The sequence below is a fragment of the Pogona vitticeps genome, chromosome 5, assembly GCF_051106095.1.
Source record: "Pogona vitticeps strain Pit_001003342236 chromosome 5, PviZW2.1, whole genome shotgun sequence".
In the NCBI taxonomy this organism is placed as follows: domain Eukaryota; kingdom Metazoa; phylum Chordata; class Lepidosauria; order Squamata; family Agamidae; genus Pogona; species Pogona vitticeps.
In genome coordinates, this window is record NC_135787.1 from 105696008 (window position 1) to 105710188 (window position 14181).

At 39.1% G+C, this 14181-nt stretch overlaps 1 protein-coding gene across 4 annotated transcripts in view; it reads right to left on the reverse strand.

Moving 5' to 3' along the window:
* Positions 1–14181, reverse strand: part of PCLO (piccolo presynaptic cytomatrix protein) — a 333182-nt gene that overhangs the window by 63985 nt on the left and 255016 nt on the right. For 3 of the 4 annotated variants that reach the window (XM_073000807.2, XM_073000806.2, XM_078394224.1), the window contains exons 11-15: positions 10823–10934; positions 9801–9868; positions 8433–8644; positions 2693–2743; positions 1443–1573 (exon numbers count right to left, since the gene is read on the reverse strand). In XM_073000807.2, the coding sequence (XP_072856908.2) occupies positions 1443–1573; positions 2693–2743; positions 8433–8644; positions 9801–9868; positions 10823–10934 (574 nt within the window). The remainder of the gene's footprint in view (positions 1–1442; positions 1574–2692; positions 2744–8432; positions 8645–9800; positions 9869–10822; positions 10935–14181) is intronic. The other variant, XR_013545629.1, reaches the window with a different exon arrangement.

Consider the following 14181-nt stretch of genomic DNA (forward strand, 5'->3'; position numbering starts at 1 on the left):
AAATAATCTTTAACAATGAAGTGAAAACTGTCCAGCTTGGGTCCAGCAATGATTAACAAGAGAAACCCTAGTTAACATTACAATGGAAGCTTTAAATGAGGTGAACACATTAAATCACTGTCATGAATGACCTAAATGTTAACAGATTAATGAATTATTTAAAAGCTCTGGGAAAGGTCCTCAGATACAGATATTAACAATCTAGGTCCTAGTCCACACATAAAATATGTACAACACAAGGATAAGCAGAACCTGTGTTCTCTCCCTCCCTCTCTCTTCTTTTATACATGCTCCTCCATATTTTTTAAAGCTTCTCTGTGTGGCTTTGGACAAGTCAAATGTCAGTGTCTAGTTGATATGAGAAATCAGTGTGTTCAAATCACAGGTCAGGATCCAAGGTTGTAAAAATGTTACAAATATTAATAAATTTCTCATCCTCAACAGGCAAGATGTCTTGACTCATCAAGGCCCCCTGTGGGGGGAAAGGAGGGAGATTTTACCTTGCTACCTGATCGTGAAAAGACCAGCACATTTTCACCACCAGCAACATAATTCACCAAAAACAAGATGGCATATATCTAATGGCAAAAGTAGTGTCATCAGAAAATAGGAAGAAGGCAGTTCTCCTGCCTTGCACCTCCCGTGTCAATTTCCATATCTATAGGACTTTCTCCTTCTTCCCTTCCTCCAGTCTCCGCAACTCCCACAAAACTGCACTAGCATGTTTCCAAGCCCTCTGGTCCAGACGTATATGATTTGATCTTGGTAGCAGAGAGCTCAGAAACAAGTAGGTTACACCATATTTTGAACCTGGTTTTACAGATGTTTGGCTTGAATAAGATGTTATGGTTCATATTTAGATAGAAGACTTGAAGATATATAGAGGCAGAAAGAAGGAAGAAGCAGGACTTGTACTCAAAGTGTGTTTTTGTTCATTCTCATAACACTCAAATGGGTGCAGCATTATATCTGTGGCTGTGAATCAAAATCACTGTAAACGTTAATATATTTGATAATTTCTTCAGTTTGGCTGGTTCAGAAACATGAACAATATATATACATTTAACTATGACTAGGATCCAGAGGATTGTGACCAGGTGGGTAAATATTTAAGGAATATATATATGTTCCTTAAATATTTACCCACCCGGTCACAATCCTCTGGATCCTAGTCATAGTTAAATGCATAGCTTAATTTCTAATGACATTATATTACCAGTTACCAAACTATGTCCCCATGGGTGCCTGCATAAATAGTGATGAACAAGCTTTATTGGAACATAGCTGTTCTCCAGCAATGCCTTGTTTACTCATGGTAATGGCAAAGCCTGAAGGAAATGAACTGGCAAATTAGCTGATGTTGAGAGGGTTTCTTGAAGACAGAAATTCCTGAAGATGTGTTGCTTTAATTGGTAGCAATGGTAGAAAACTCCTCCACTTACCCTCTTCCTGGTAGAAGATAGACTTTGACAAAAGGATCAGAATAGCCATTGTTGTCACGGGGAGCAAGGTTTCTTGCTTGAAGAATGTGAATGATCAAATTACCAAGGTGCTTGTCATAGTTGATTTGAAGCTAAGGAGAACATGAGTGATGTTAATAATTTCCCCCCCTTCATCATATAATGGCACTTAAGGCTAAATTTGTCTAACCTTTTCCACTATCTTTTTACATCAAAAATGTTTCTCCATCTCTCTGGATCGCCAGAGAAGAGGTGGGACACATGCAGGTTTTGGGCCGCAGTTGATCAGACCATCTGCCACTGGAGACAGGGCGCTGGATACTTTTTGGCCCAAACTATGCACTACGGATAGCATGAAATTAAAGAGAGGGGATTGCATATGTCCTTAAAAACTGTGTTGCTGAAATAATATTTGCAACTAAACCACTGAATTTTTTTACCAAAAATAAAATGAAATAAAAAGTAAAAAAAGAAAATGGGTATTTTCTGAAGCTGGTTTCAGAGGTAGGGACCCATGATTTTGTCTGTCTCAGAATATGATACTTCCTGTCACTTCTAAACTTATCTTAGCTAGTTTATCTGCAGACCAAAGCCTGAACATGTAACTAAACTTTCAAACTTCCATGCATCTCCATATTTTTTTTTAAAAAAGACACCTAGCCCTAGTGAAGAGATCTGGAAAACTAGGGAGCTTGCATAGTTTTGTGGAATTATAGTTGGTCTTAAAGCCAATATCTCCCAACCCCAACAGCATAGAGTTCTGGACATTAGGGTTGCAGTCGAGAATTCCATCCTCCCCAGACTTAAGGAGCTACTTGGATGAGTAGCAAAACATTTCAGCCTAACAAGAAAGAAGTTCACTTGCCATGGCTCAACTCCCAGACATCCTCCAATAGGTAGTTGATTCGTAAGACTGCAAAATTCTACAAAGTTGCTTGGGTGTAAGTTGCAGTCAATCAATGGGCCTTAATTCTGAGTGGGCATACATAGGCTTGCACAGTAAATCCAACACAGAGCTTTAATCTGTTTGATCTGTTACACAATTTAAATAAGATAAGTGGAATACAACCATACTTTTGGAACCATCACAAACATAACTAGCCACTTTGGTGCTCAGGTCTTTAGTCCCTTATTGGTAAAGCTTGGGTCATATATGACCGGTGTACCTGATCTGAATAAATATTGGTTTTATAGACAAGAATAAAGTCATTAACTTAATATTAGATTGTTACCTGAATTTCTCCAGTTATTGGATGGGAACCAGATTTTATCCCTTCAGCAGGCTGTCATATTAGAAATAAAAAAGAAATTCAGACAAGTTATGTACCGTCAATATGAATGGATTAATATGATTTTATAATATGATTCTCTCATATAAGAGAACATGCTTATGTTTACACAGCTGAACTAACGATCACCAGTTTTGGTGGCATAAAATTATTTATAGCTGAAATGATACTTTGCAGTAACATAAAGGTTGCCACACAAATATTGAATATAATACTTTCCCCTCAAAAAATAGATTCATAGATGCACAGACCAAAATATGGGATGACACAGACCAAAATAAAGATTTATTTATGTAAATACTAGAAATTTGAATTTGGAAATATTCAGAATTCACCAAAAGATGCTATATTTGAATAATTCTGAATATATTCAAATCCGAATTTGATCATTCCACAAATCTGTAATAATAATTCCTAATATTTGGAGTCTCCTATAGATTAGAAGGCAAAGGCTAGGCTTCTGCTTGCTAGAGGAAGAAGTGAAAATGAAACCAATTTATCAGAAAAAAACCTAGAGTGATTTCTTGAGAAATGAAACTTAAAGACACTCTGGCACCAAGGGTACTGGGACCATCTGATATCGGGGAGGAGACCTTGGGAACTCACATGGACAACTAAAATAGTTGTATTTTAGAGTCCAGGTCCTTTACCCCTGCAACAATAGGGCAAGTTTTCTCAGATATTGTCTTGACAAGTATGGCAGGGGAGTGTCCTCCAGGGATACCAGCCCAGAGGAGGGGCATGGGAGAGGGGTACATGCAGGAGCCCTGCAAGCCAAAAAAGACTGATCTTTTGTCCTACTGGGCTGAGAAGGAGTCTCTTTTTGAAGGTCTGGTCAAGCTGACAGCGGAATTGTTATTCTGCCTACCAACTAGTGTGCCCAGTAAGAGAGTGTTCTCTCAGGCAGGGGGCATTGTCAGTCCACACCACTCACACCTAGAAACTGGATCTGTAGAAAAACTTATATTCTTCATGTCAACCCACCAGTGCTGGGCTTCCCTGGAGTCCCTTTTATATAAGACAGAATGGTAGCCTTTGCTCACAGGACTAGGTATGTCATGCTTCAGTCTGCCGCCCCCTCCTTCTTCCTTTTTCATTCATCTACCCCAAGATTGTGCTCATCTACTCAACTATGCTGTGCCCTGTGCTCTTGTCACACTTTCCACCTATCATAAATGATGTCTCCTACTGCTGCCCAGGGTATTTGCCCACTCGCCAGTGTGACCTGTCCTCTGCTTCCCCAATGCTGCAGCCATTTCCAGATGGCAATCCCACTGTTTTGGGTTCAATCAGTATGCCCATTACAGCCATTTCCTAATACCTAAGCACTGCTGGCTGTTGGTATGCACTCTTTTTATTTGCCACAATCACAGGGAAGGTGTAGGAGGACACAGGAAAATCCTTTAAAATGTTTTGTTTTTTAAAGGGGAAAATTATGATTGGGTAGTATTCATATGATTCACATTTTAAAAATTCTGAATTCCAAATCTGAAAGGCTGTAATTCCAGATTCTGAATCCAAGTTCTGAATCTGAATGTTGGTGTTACTGCACATCCCTAGTAAATTTTTCTGAATCTCATATCTCAAATAGGTACAAAGTGCTAAGGGAGAGATTCTGAAAATCACTTCATATGCCCTGAGGCAGGGCACTGAGATTTCTTTGCATGGGTAACTTCTCTTTTCACATAGCATTTAACATGAAGGAGATTTCTTATGCAAAGGAGAGCATGTTCATTGACTGATTAGTTCACTGGCTGATTGATTGCTTACTTTATATCCTACATTAGAAAGGCAGAATAGATATACACTCTCCTTGTGACCATTTCATGTTTACAACTCTTGTGAGAGGGTTTGGCATGGCTGAAAGAGTAAGAGAATCACCGTGTGTTTCATGAGCAAGTAGAGATCTGATTCTAGATCTCCTGGGTCCCAGTGCAAATTTTATGCCAGATGCCATACTGGCCTTGAATTATAGGAAGCCTCCTTAATTCCAGTCCTAGACAGATTAAGGCCAAAAGAATAATGATCTTTGCAAACCTATGTAACAGAACAGTTTTCAGCTGCAGACCTCAGTCTGAGCCAGGTGGGTGGTTAATCTCAGCAAACTTATTGCCCTCTATAGATCTCATCTAAAAGAAATGTCAATGTATAACTAAACATGCATTTCAAGAGCTAGTAATAGGAGAAGAAAAACAGCAGCCTTATTTTGAGGGCATGGAGAAAGTGATTGCCTTAGTGGGACTCTTTGCTTCTTCACAGCTACAATCCTTAAAACAGCACTCATCCAAGAGGCCACTGCAGAGGAAGCAATTAAAGGGTTTCTGGTATAATTAGAAGAGCAACCTGTTCTTTGCAAGTGGCAAAGATCAACTAATCGCTCTCAAAGGACATTAACAATTATACACCTCATATAATGTAAACAAGCCGAACAAACTGGTAATCACAAACACTCTTTTCCAACAACACAAGAGGTGACTCTACATATGGACATCTCCAGATGGGCAATACTGAAATCAGATTGATTATATTCTCTGCAGTTAAAGATGGAGAAGCTCTATATAGTTAGCAAATACAAGACCTGGAGCTGATTGTGGCTCTGATCATCAGCTTCTCATAGCAAAATTCAAGCTTAAACTGAAGAAAGGAGGAAAAACCACTGGGCTAGTCAGGTAAAATCTAAACCAAATCCCTTATGAATATACAGTGGTGCCTCGCTTAACGAGTGCCCCAATTAATGACGAAATCGCATTGCGATGATTTAGATGGGAAAATATCGCTTTGCGATGATTGGTAAGCTGTTTCACTTACTGATTTTCGCATAGCGATGTTTTCCCAACAGTTGATCGCCGGTTCCAAAATGGCCACTGGGTAAAAAACATGGCTGCCCCCTGTGTTTTGGGACGGATTCCTCGCATACCGGGCAGCGAAAATGGCCACCATATGGAGGATTTTCGCTTAAGGGTAAGTTTTTTGCCCATAGGAACACATTGAAGGGGTTTCAATGCATTCCTATGGGCTTTTAAAAACCACTTAGCGATGTTTTCGGTTAGCAGTGATTTTTGCTGCACCGATTAACATCGCTAAGCAAGGCACCACTGTACAGTGGACGTGAAGAACAAATTTAAGAAACTCGATTTGGTGGATGAAGTGCCTGAAGAACTATGGATGGAGGCTCATAACATTGTACAGGAGGCAGCAACAAAAACCATCCCAAAGAAAAGGAAAGGCGAGAAAGCGAAGTGGCTGTCCAACGAGGCCTTACAAATAGCAGAGAAGGGAAACAAAATGCAAGGGAGATAGGGAAAGTTACAGAAAATTGAATGCAGACTTCCAAAGAATAGCAAGAAGAGACAAGAGGGCCTTAAATGAATAGTGTAAAGACAGAGAGGAAAATAACAGAAAGGGGAAAGCCAGAGATCTGTTCAAGAAAATTGGAAATATTTAAGGAATCTTTTGTGCAAAGATGGACATGAGATAAAGGACCAAAATGGTAGGGATCTCACAGAAGCAGAAGACATCAAGAAGAGGTTTCAAGAATACATAGAGGAATTATACCAGAAAGATTTGGATATCCTGGACAACCCAGATAGTGTGGTTTCTGACCTTGAGCCAGATATCCTGGAGAGTGAAGTCAAGTGAGCCTTAGAAAGCCTGGCTAACAACAAGGCCAGTGGAGGTGATGGCAATCCAGTTGAACTATTTAAAACCTTAAAAGATGATGCTGTTAAGGTGCTACACTCAATATGCCAGCAAGTTTGGAAAACTCAACAGTGGCCAGAGGATTGGAAAAGATCAATCTACATCCCAATCCCAAAGAAGGGCAGTGCCAAAGAATGCTCCAACTACCGTACAATTGCACTCATTTTCACACGCTAGCAAGGTTATGCTCAAAATCCTACAAGGTAGGCTTCAGCAGTATGTGGACCGAGAACTCCCAGAAGTACAAGCTGGATTTCAAAGGGGCAGAGGAACTAGAGACCAAATTGCTAACATGTGCTGGATTATGGAGAAAGCCAGAGAGTTCCAGAAAAACATCTGCTCCATTGACTATGCAAAAGCCTTTGACTGTGTGAGGCACAGCAAACTATGGCAAGTTCTTAAAGAAATGGGAGTGCCTGACCACCTTATCTATCTCCTGAGAAATCTCTCTCTATATAAATGTCGACTCCCTCCCTCCTATATATGGGACAGGAAGCAACAGTTAGAACTGGATATGGAACAACTGATCGGTTCTTGGGAGGAAAGTGATGACAAACCTAAACAGCATCTGAAAAAGCAGAGACATCACCTTGCTGACAAAGGTCCGCATAGTCAAAGCTATGGTTTTTCTGGTAGCAATGTATGGAAGTGAGAGCTGGACCATAAAGAAGGCTGACAGCCAAAGAATTGATGCTTTTGAATTGTGATACTTGAGAGTCCCCTGGACTGCAAGGAGAACAAACCTATCCATTCTGAAGGAAATGAATCCTGAGAGCTCACTGGAAGGGCAGATCCTGAAACGGAGGCTCCAATACTTTGACCATCTCATGAGAAGAGAAGACTCCCTGGAAAAGACCCTGATGTTGGGAAAGTGTGAAGGCAAGAGCAGATGGGGAAGAGAGAAGACGAGATGGTTAGACAGTATCATGGAAGCTACCAACATGAGTTTGACCCAACTCCGGGAGGCAGTGGAAGACAGGAGGCCCTGACATGCTTTGGTCTATGGGTTCATGAAGAGTTGGACACGACTTAACAACTAAACAACAACAACAATATAATGTAGGCTGCAACATAATCATTCATCAAATGATAAAAGAAGAAACAGGCTAGCACAGCATGCGATGTGTACTTTATAACCAAGTGTCGACTCCCTCCTGCGCTGTGTAATTTGCTTCTTTTTGTTCCATTCTTCCTGCAGATAGGGAAGCTTTGGCAAATTAAGGTTGTGGGACTTGCTGGAGAAGACTGTCATTACTAGCATGGGAAGTCTGTGCAAAACTAACATGGGTTTTCTGCTGTTGGATGATGGCAGTAAGACAAGATAATCAAATAAGACAGAATAGTTGAGCAAGTGGACATCCAAGTTACATCATATCAGTGTTAACTCTGCAACCAAGACTGACATTTCTCAAATCAAAGGAATGTTCCTGAAACAATCCTTTGAAGCCCAATTGAAATTCAATCAATAGCAAAGCCAATCCTTTGAGCATTTAAACCTATGATGAAGCATGCCTAGGCTTGGTGGATCAAAATGACAGCCTTGCTGAGATGCTCAAAAGGCAAAAGCAAAGGAAAACCACAGACAGTGAAAATCTGTGATCAACACAAAAATAAGCCAATCTAGGCAACACAACTACATGCATTTATAAACCATATATCAGAGAATGTGTAAACAGGAAAATGGACAACACTTTATGTTCCCTTGTGAGTTCAGACTTCTTTCTGAGCATCATTGGGAGAAGCTACACTGACTCCACCCCAGCACCACTAATGATAACAATGGAAGGGATTCCAGGGTTAACTTCCTGTTGTTGTGCTTCATGTTGTCTATATATAATTATTTATTTGTTTGTTTGTTTGTTTGTTTGTTTGTTTATTGCATTTATATGCCGCCCATTTAGACATAGTCTACTCTGTGTGTACCCATCCCCTGATCCATAAATGGAAAAACATTCATAAAGAGCCAACCAACAAACCTGCATACCTTGCTACTGTGCCGTTTCTTGCTGACTGAAGGCGAACCAGGCTGTCCTGGGCTAGGAACAGAACTAGAGGTAGCAGATGTCGTGCCAGAATGAGCATGGGAGCCCTTTTCCACCCCTGAAGAGGCACCCTGTGGCGTCTGCTGCAGAGAAACCTTTTGCAGTTCTGCCGCCAATTGCTTAGGATCCACCCCTGGGGACTTTGTTTTCTCTACTGCAAGCAAAAGATTTTGCATTCAGTTCTACAACGTTACACTGGTTTTTTAAAACCGACCATTCGTGATCATCAACATGTCCAATTACTACAGCAGGAAGGGAAACAAAGAATTTCAAATATGAAAAACACATACAAGGTATCAAAGCAATCACCTTTATGAACTTGGCAATTTCAGCTCAATTTTTAATCTTAAAACCAATAGTCACATTATTATGTGTGTTTGAACAGGAAAGGAGCTAGAGCTGACAAATCTCCCTTGAATTGTTTACATATTTCTAAAATGTAGGAGTCTAGGTAAAAAGTAAGTCTGTTCATGCAAAAACTGGGGTGACTCACAAACACATAGGAGATAGGCCTTTCTTAAAAAATTGCAACAAAATTCAGACCCTTCTGCCTAAAATACAGAGAGTTTTAAAATACAAAATAGAATAGAATTAAAATACAAAAGAAAATACAAATTTGGTATATTGTTGATGATTTTTTTTAAAAAAATGCTGGCATTATTCACTCTTATGCAAGAGTGAGAAATCTTCCAGCAGTTCAATATTTTTAATCACAGAATCTTGCTGTGTTGAAACATTCCAGCTCATCAAGGAAGATAACATTTGCAAATACTGTACCGGAAGTGAAGCAAAGACAGATATGATCCTGGGAGGTCCTGGGGATGGAAAATGGGGCTGATGCAGCCCCTGCATACCCTATGACTATCTCCTTCTGCCCCACAGGCTAAAAGATCCAACACAGTTGATTTCTTGAGATATAATGATGAAAAACAGTTTATGGGCTTTCACTTCAAATGTTCAGATTCTTTATACTAAATTCCATACTTGAGTTTAAGATTGTCCATTCAGTTCTTTTCAAGGGTCAGAAGAAAATATGCCCAAGGCTTAAGGTAAGACCATCAGAAAGTCTTTTTTTTAAAATTTTTTTAGATATTTATAAGTTATGTTTCTAATAATGTTTTATTTAGATTATTAGCCATCTTGACCTAGTATGGTAAAAATATCTTCACCATCAGACCAGAGGACCACAGCATCAAGCCATATGCTTATGAGATAATTTTTTTCCATAGGGGAATTGCTTCAGCTCCTTTCTTGTTTGGCCTCTTTTAATACTTAAAAATAAATTGAAACAGAAGTGCCGCCTCACTCACCAGGCTTTCCTGGCTCAAGTAACTCCAGATGTTGCGGATTTTCGCCATCCGACAACATGTTGAGATCCCTAAAGGAAGCAATGACAAGCCTGAGACAAAAGGAATCCTTCTGGCACACCCTCGTGATCTTATTAAAGAAGATAAATGAGACATGAATCATGGCAGAAAACAGCTCCCAAGGATGACCCTTTCTTAGCTGAGATGTTTATGATGCTATTGAAGAGCTGAGAAAAATGACACTTTTAAGGTGAAATCTTTAATGGAATAAATGGAGGTTCACACTGAAATACATATACTTTCCACAGTACTTAGATGAGTTATAGTTGCTGTGTATTATTTATTAACTTATAATTTTATAGCAGCTTTACTGTGCAATGCTTTACAACCTTTCATCCACAGCTGTCTAGTGCCTTATTATTCTTATTCAGCCAATCATTAAGTTACTTTCTGAAAATCACTCAACGTGACCCACACTGTTTTTTTAAAAAAAAACAATTAATTTTTTTGGTGTTTGTACCCATATCATCAATCACCCTCCCGAATGTGTGTCAAGGGACCTTTCCCATTAAAATTTGAACACCCCACCCCACAAAACATCAAAGAGAATGCAAAAACCAAATTTTGCACATCAGTTTCAACAGCACTGTTTCATTTCTGTAAGTTTATCACACTGTTGTTGTAATGTGCCATCAAGTGAACTGACTTGTAGTGACCCTAACAGGGCTTTCCAGGTAGCTGAGATGTTTAAGGAGTGGCTTTACCAGTTCCACTCTCCCAGTGAGCTTCTATGGGTGAGCAAAGATTTGAATCCAGGCCTCCCGAGTCCTGATCCATCACTCTATCCACTACAATGGGTATCCAAGTTTATCATATAAAACAACAGAAGAATCCTTTTCTAATATATACATGCAATGCTCCCCCTCCAAAATAACAAAATAAGAAAGGTTCCACCTTAGCATTTGTGAATTAAAAGCCATGAAAAGCCAAAAATAATGGAAACAAAAAGATGGGGAAAAACTCACAGTCTTACACATATTTCTGCTTCCCCACTCTGTTGACTCATGATGATACTCTGAACTTCTTCGTAAGTTTTACCAGTCAAGGGAACGCCATTCCATTCCAGCACCTGCATACCTAAAGTGGCAAAACAGAACACAGTGAAACACATTCCTTCCATCACCTGGATTATATCCAGAATTCTGAATATATTAAAAGCAAAAGGTCAACCAAAATCCTCAGTATCTCAGGTTCAATTGGTCTGATACCTCAGAGTATTTGAATCCATTTTCCCCAACTTTTTATTGCTGCACACAATAAAAAGTTGCCCCCCCCCCAATGCAAACACCAAAGTACCTGCATAGGTTAATCGAGAAAGACCCAGCAATACTCCAACAACAGGTAGCTTGTGAAGCATCTCTACCTAACAGGCATAAAGTGAGGAGGCCTAAAGATAAAAGTGGATGAGGGACAAAACAAAGGGGAGCTGACAGTGGTGCTTTTGGAAGGCATAGGAATGCTTAGAAGTGAATTGAATTGCCCTATGAATTGGGGCAAAGAGATAATCATGATGCAATTTAGAGATGAACTGCACAGTCAGCAGTACAGCAAGGGATGACTCTTGCTTACAATGCAGGTATGAGAGGATATATCTGAATGCTACTAATTGCATAAATACAAACACACCACACCCATGAAAACCTGGCTCAGAAGAGCAAATGGCTGCTTCCAATTTATTTATTTTTTAAAAAATATGGGCAGCACTCAAACAAGAAGAACCAAAACAAAATCAGTGTTAGTAGAATTCAGGTATATCTGCATGACATGACTCTGCTGTTTGTGTAGCCCAGGTCTTAAAATAAGAATGAGTGGCATGTGAGAAAGAAAAGACTAAGCTTATAAGGGCACAGAAATATCTGTGTATCTGAAAGTGAAAAGAAAGATGAATTGGTATATACTTAAGTTTAGAGGAAGAGGCAACTTGCTCCCTCTGATGGATGGAAGTTTGAAATGGTCAGCTGTTAAATTCATGGATCAACCAGCACAAATGTATTCTTTGTAAAATACAGAGCTTTGGCCTATAACTCCTGAATATCTCTGCTAGCCATGCTGGTTTAGGGGAATTGTGGGACTTGTAGTTAAAATGGTAACTTCAATGAACTCTAGTAAAATGGTTTTATACTAGTGAAAACCTTTTCTGTTAAGCAATTCATATAATGTGCAGCAGTCAATCAAGCATCAATAACATTTCCTCTACTAAATCAAACTTCTCATGGATATTCTCCAAGGCCCACTGTAAACATTCAGCCTGTTATGAATCACAATACAATCACTGGGTTTTAAAACCCAAAGGTCCTTTACAAGCTAGTTGACGGACTATGGCCTTACACAGCCCCAATTCATTTCTGTGGGGTTGTGCTGGAGAACTTTCTGAGCAACTGTAGAAAGCAGAGCAGTGTAAAGTCACAGCAAAACCAAACTCACTCCACTTTCACAAAAAGAAAGCACACATTCTTCAATTTGCTTCACTTACACAAATGAATCAAGAGTCCCTAATTGGTCCAATGTTTAACTCTGAGAACCTGTGCATGCCAGAAAATAAACAAAAAGGAAGGAAAAATTATAACAACTTGATAAACAGCAGAAAGCAGAAATTGCTTGGGGAAAGCAGTGAACAAGCAAAGCTGTGCACCAACAAGTTTCAGGCACATATGGTGCAGAGATAACTGTGCTTTTACATAGAAATCACCACAGGCATAACTGTGTTAGTTTGTTTCTGCCAAAACAAGGGACCAAGTAGTACCTTAAAGGTTACATACTTCTTTTTAGAATACTGTACTTATTTCTTCATATGCAACTAGTTACAGTTTACATAAGCTTATGCCTAATAAAATTTATCAGTCTTTAAGATGAATGACATGAGTCCTTGTGTTTTTATGGTATGATTAACAAACTGGCTCTAACAAAAAATTACCACCATACTGATAGCTGTTGTCTTACAGAAAATAGAGATCACACAAAAAATTAGTAAATTGAATATGAATGGGGCAACTTTTAAAATACACCATGTAATCCTCTTGAATATTCAGGGTGCTCAATATTTACTACCACAAAATACAGAGTTGCTGAAGAGCAGCAGGCCAGTACATGTGATGCTTGTATCATTTCTTGGATTAATGTATTAAGATAGTTACACTGCAGGAAAAAACTCAGAAGAACTCTTTTATGAAGGGAAAGCAACAGTTCTTGCTGAGATGGTCACAGTCTAAATATTTTGAATGCACAGATGTGACTAACCAGCAAATCAGAGGGAAGTTTCATGAAGAAAACTGCAGTCTAATATAGGGAATCTTTGGGAAGCTGAGTAGTAGAACACTAAAATACATTTGTCAAATGCTGAATAATACCACCAATTAAGTCATGTACCAATTATCTCTGAAAATGTGCATCAAAATTTTTTGAAAAGAAACAATAATAATTAATATTTCCACCTTCGGAGTCAGACAGAATGAAGAGTAGTATAATTTTCACAGGTATGAATGTACATACAATGACTAGTTTATTGGAAGTGTTCTCTAATTTTCTTGTTATGTGCTGTCAAGTTGTATTTGGCTTCTGGTTACCCTAATTGGGTTCTCAAGGTATGTGAGATATTTAAGGAGTTTTTTTTTTACCATTGTCACACCACACCAGTATGTTTCTGTGGCTGGCTATGAACCCAGGTCTCCTGAGTCTTACTCCAGCACTCTATCCACTACACCAACTCCTTAAAACCTCTGACATACCTTGAAAACCCTAGTAGGGTCACACAAGTCACATGCAACATGAAACCACACAACCAGAGTAACTCACATGTTGTGTCAGCAACAATAAAGCTCAATATATTTGTGCTGAACACTTTCTGCAAATGAAGTGTTCAACCTACATTAGTTCAGATCATGCTTGGTTTTCACTGTTATATTTCTACTCAGTTTCTGCATACATTCTCCCAAAGTGGTTACAGTAATAAAAACCTAAATAAACAAAAGAAAAGATCTACCATTAAAATAACACTGTCAAAACCCTATTAGTGTTTTCCTATGGTCTGTGTAACTTGCCACAGCTAATTGAGGCTAACTGCCAAAACACTACGGGTTTGTCTTGGTTGCAGGCTTTGTCATGTGGCATCCTGTACAACTGAAGTGTGATCCACCATCTCATCAATTAGCAGCAATTAGTTACAGCAACATGTACAGCCGTATCATGAACCCAAATAGGACTCAAACTGTTGTTTTACAAAGTATTCGAAAACCAAAGAGATCAGAAAGGTTTTTAAGGCAGTTTCCTTGGCAGGAAAGGTTGCCTAAAAAAGAGATCCCCAAAGTAAAAAAATATAGAAAATGCA